At 48.2% G+C, this 3,175-nt stretch overlaps 1 protein-coding gene across 1 annotated transcript in view; it reads left to right on the forward strand.

The window, feature by feature from the left end:
• The window catches only part of ZMPSTE24 (zinc metallopeptidase STE24), a gene marked incomplete at its 3' end in the record, with an annotated part of 19,198 nt that continues 16,023 nt past the window's right edge, over window positions 1-3,175 (forward strand). The window contains exons 1-2 of the mRNA XM_009323568.1: window positions 1-9; window positions 519-605. Of these exons, the coding sequence (XP_009321843.1) occupies window positions 1-9; window positions 519-605 (96 nt within the window). The remainder of the gene's footprint in view (window positions 10-518; window positions 606-3,175) is intronic.

Genomic DNA, 3,175 nt, shown 5'->3' on the forward strand with positions numbered 1-3,175 from the left:
ATGAAACGGGTAAGGCTTCGTACCAATTTCAGCATGAGATGTGCTTGTGTCAGAATAATACCCAGAAAACACTGAGTGGAATAAGGGATTCCAGATTTATAGTTATAGGAGGAGCAAAACTAGGCAAAGATGAAAATGTACAGCTACTGTACACCTCTCATCTGTGATGAGCACAAGTTGCTGCATGGCACTGCTGGCACAAGTGTCAGTACTGCCCAGGGGTCCTCAGGGGCACCACAGGCTAAGTGTTGCTAAATAGTACAGGCAGTAGGATAAGTTTTCTCCGGAGTCTTGTGCACCTCTTCCTTCAGAAGGGAGGGCGTTTTGTCACATTCTTGCAGGATGTACACCATGCTCCAGTCACTGAACTCTGCTGTCTCCAGGGGTATAATGACCCTGCTTTTCCCCAGCCTATTTCCTTTGGGTTGCCAAGGTTATACCAGGTCACCTGCTGGGTCTTTGGGACTGTGAGAAAACCTGATTAATTAACCTGATTAATGCCTGTGCCCTGATGCCAGGCCCAGAAGAAGTGCAATTCCAACTATGCTCTCCTTGATGGTCTGGTTAACACTATGTTGATGGATTTGGAGCTGATGCAGAAGGGAGTAAGGCACTCTTTCTCTCTGGAGTTTACTTGCCAGACCTTGGAGAACGGGCTCCCCATGGTCACAGAATTGTTTAGGTTGGAAGAGACCTTGAGATCATCTCCCTTGCCCCTGCCTGCTGCTCAAGCAGTATCAGTGAGAGCAGGTTGCCCAGGACCATGTCCAGATGACTTTTGAGTATCTCCAAAAATGGAATATCTCCACGACCTCTCTGGACAACCTGTCCCACTGTTTGACCACTCTCACAGTAAAAAAGTGTTTTCTCATGTTCAGGTGGAATTGCATGGTTTTTAATTTGGACTCATTGCCTCTTGTCCCGCCAGCAGGCATTGCTGAAAAGAGTCTGGCTCCCTCGTCTTCATTCTCTCACGTTACATTTTACACACATTGATAAGGTCTCCCTGAGCCTTCTCTTCTCCAGGCTGAACAGTCTCAACTCTCTCAGCCTTTCCTCATATGAAAGATGCTCCAGTCCCTTCATCATCTTCATGGCCCTTCACTGGACTCAATCCAGTAGCTCTATGTCTCTCTTGTACTGGGGAGCCCAGCGTAAGAGGGCTACTCCAGGTGTGGCCCCACCAGTGCTGAGCAGAAGGGAAGGATCACCTCCCTCAACCTGCTGGCAACAGAGATCCCCATAGATATAACTCCCTCTTACTACGGCCGAGCTCAGGATCCCTCCCGTGTACGTGTACTAACAACTCTCCAGACATCAATGGGCTGACATCTGCACTCTGCAGAGCATCCTTGGTCCAAAACTCACCACTTTCTGAGTCAAGTTTGCAGCCAATAATGTGCTGCTCCTGTTGTGCAGGGTGGGGGCTGTCATAGCCTTCCTGCCCAAGCAGCGGCACCTCTGCACCCTACAGAGCTGGTACGCAATATTCCTTCTGAGCGCAGACTACAAGATCACTGTGAAGGCTATCTCAGTGACCTAGCTCTATGCTAGGCAATGTGATCCCTCCCAACCAGACCTAGGTGGTCCCACGTTGGAGCGTCTTGGACAGCTGATTCACAAATTGCTCCACTTAGTACATAGCACCAGTCTGTTCATTGCCTTGTAGCAAAGACATTTGATAGGGAGGGACGACACCTACCCCACGGGGAAACTGCAGGAGTTTGGCTTTGACCTCCACTATGTGAGGTTCCTATGGGCACTACATGCTGCTAGAAAGTGCTCGGGCAAGTTCAGAAGTGTATTGACCTAGCTGATCAGATTCACTTGGGAATTTTATTAAGTTTGCCCTTGCCCAACCAATTCTACTCCATTGCTGTCAAGCCACTCCTCTGCCTCTTCTGGAGGTAGACGATGGGGTTGGTGCTCCACGAGCTGGGCCTGTTGGTGTACGCTGTCAATGTTCACTCTGTGATTCAGGAGACCTGGTGCATGTGGAGGCCCACAAAAAAAAATCTTGGTGTCCTCCTCCACGTTGGTCAAGCTGTGTCCTCATGGTTGGAGTCAGGTGGAGACAAACTTTTTCCTGCCTGTACTGCACATCGCTGAGTGGGCCCTGGCCTACTGCTGTCTCTGGGTACCTCTGTGATCCCCTTTTGCTGAGTCAAACTGGAGGCTGGGGTGCCAGAGTGGCTGCACAGATGGGACAGAACTCCTAAAGGGTCTTTCCCTTTGGAGGGATCACTGTTCATCTGGTCTTGTTCATGCTCTGCCCCTCAACATCCTTTGCCCCAGCCCTGCAGCCCTGGCCAGCCTCCAGAAGAAATATTTAAATTTGGTGTGATCACAGCTCCAGTTGGGTTTCTGAGTGGGCCTTCAGTCTCGTGCTGGAGAGCAGGGAAACCATGGCTTGCTCTGCACCACAGCTCAGTGTTAATGAAAACTTGCAACTGGCCTGTGCCAACTGATGGGAGATGCAAAGTACAGAATTACAAGGGTAAATATTTATCCATGCTCATGAGGTGACCCAGCCAAACTGGGGCACCCCAAATGTGGTTTTACACAGGGTTCTTATATCCTTCAATCGTTCAGGTACAACACGATTTGACTAATCACTAACACCCACGGTACCAATTACTAATCGTAGTAAAACTTTGCAAAGCAACTCTAGTTTTGCAGCATTCTTGCTGCTTGTCTATCGATCTAGATGTCCCTGGAGTCAGTCTTGCTGGAGTTACTTATCTCCAGACAGTACTGGGATACCACACCAGATGATGCTGGCAGGGTTTCAGGGGTTCTCCAGGGGTATCCTTTATCCTTCATGAACATCTCTAAGCCTCCAAGAAGCAAAGTCCTTCTTTCTAGGGCTGGGCTGTCCTTTAGTTTGTTTTACTTAAGCATGAATAATACCAAAGTCTCCAGTAAAATTCCACTACCTCATCACATTGCAGTGAACTAATGTATATATTAACAAAGTTAAAGACTGATCAATATAACAGTTAGGGAAGGAAATTTCATAGAATCATAGAATCATTTAGGTTGGAAAAGATCTTCAAGATCATCAAGTCCAACTGTTAACCTAACACTGCCAAGTCCACCACTAAACCATGTCCCTGAGTGCCACATCTACACGTCTTTTAAATGCCTCCAGGGATGGTGACTCAACCATTTCCTC

This window comes from Pygoscelis adeliae, unplaced genomic scaffold (assembly GCF_000699105.1).
Source record: "Pygoscelis adeliae isolate BGI_AS28 unplaced genomic scaffold, ASM69910v1 Scaffold355, whole genome shotgun sequence".
In the NCBI taxonomy this organism is placed as follows: Eukaryota; Metazoa; Chordata; class Aves; order Sphenisciformes; family Spheniscidae; genus Pygoscelis; species Pygoscelis adeliae.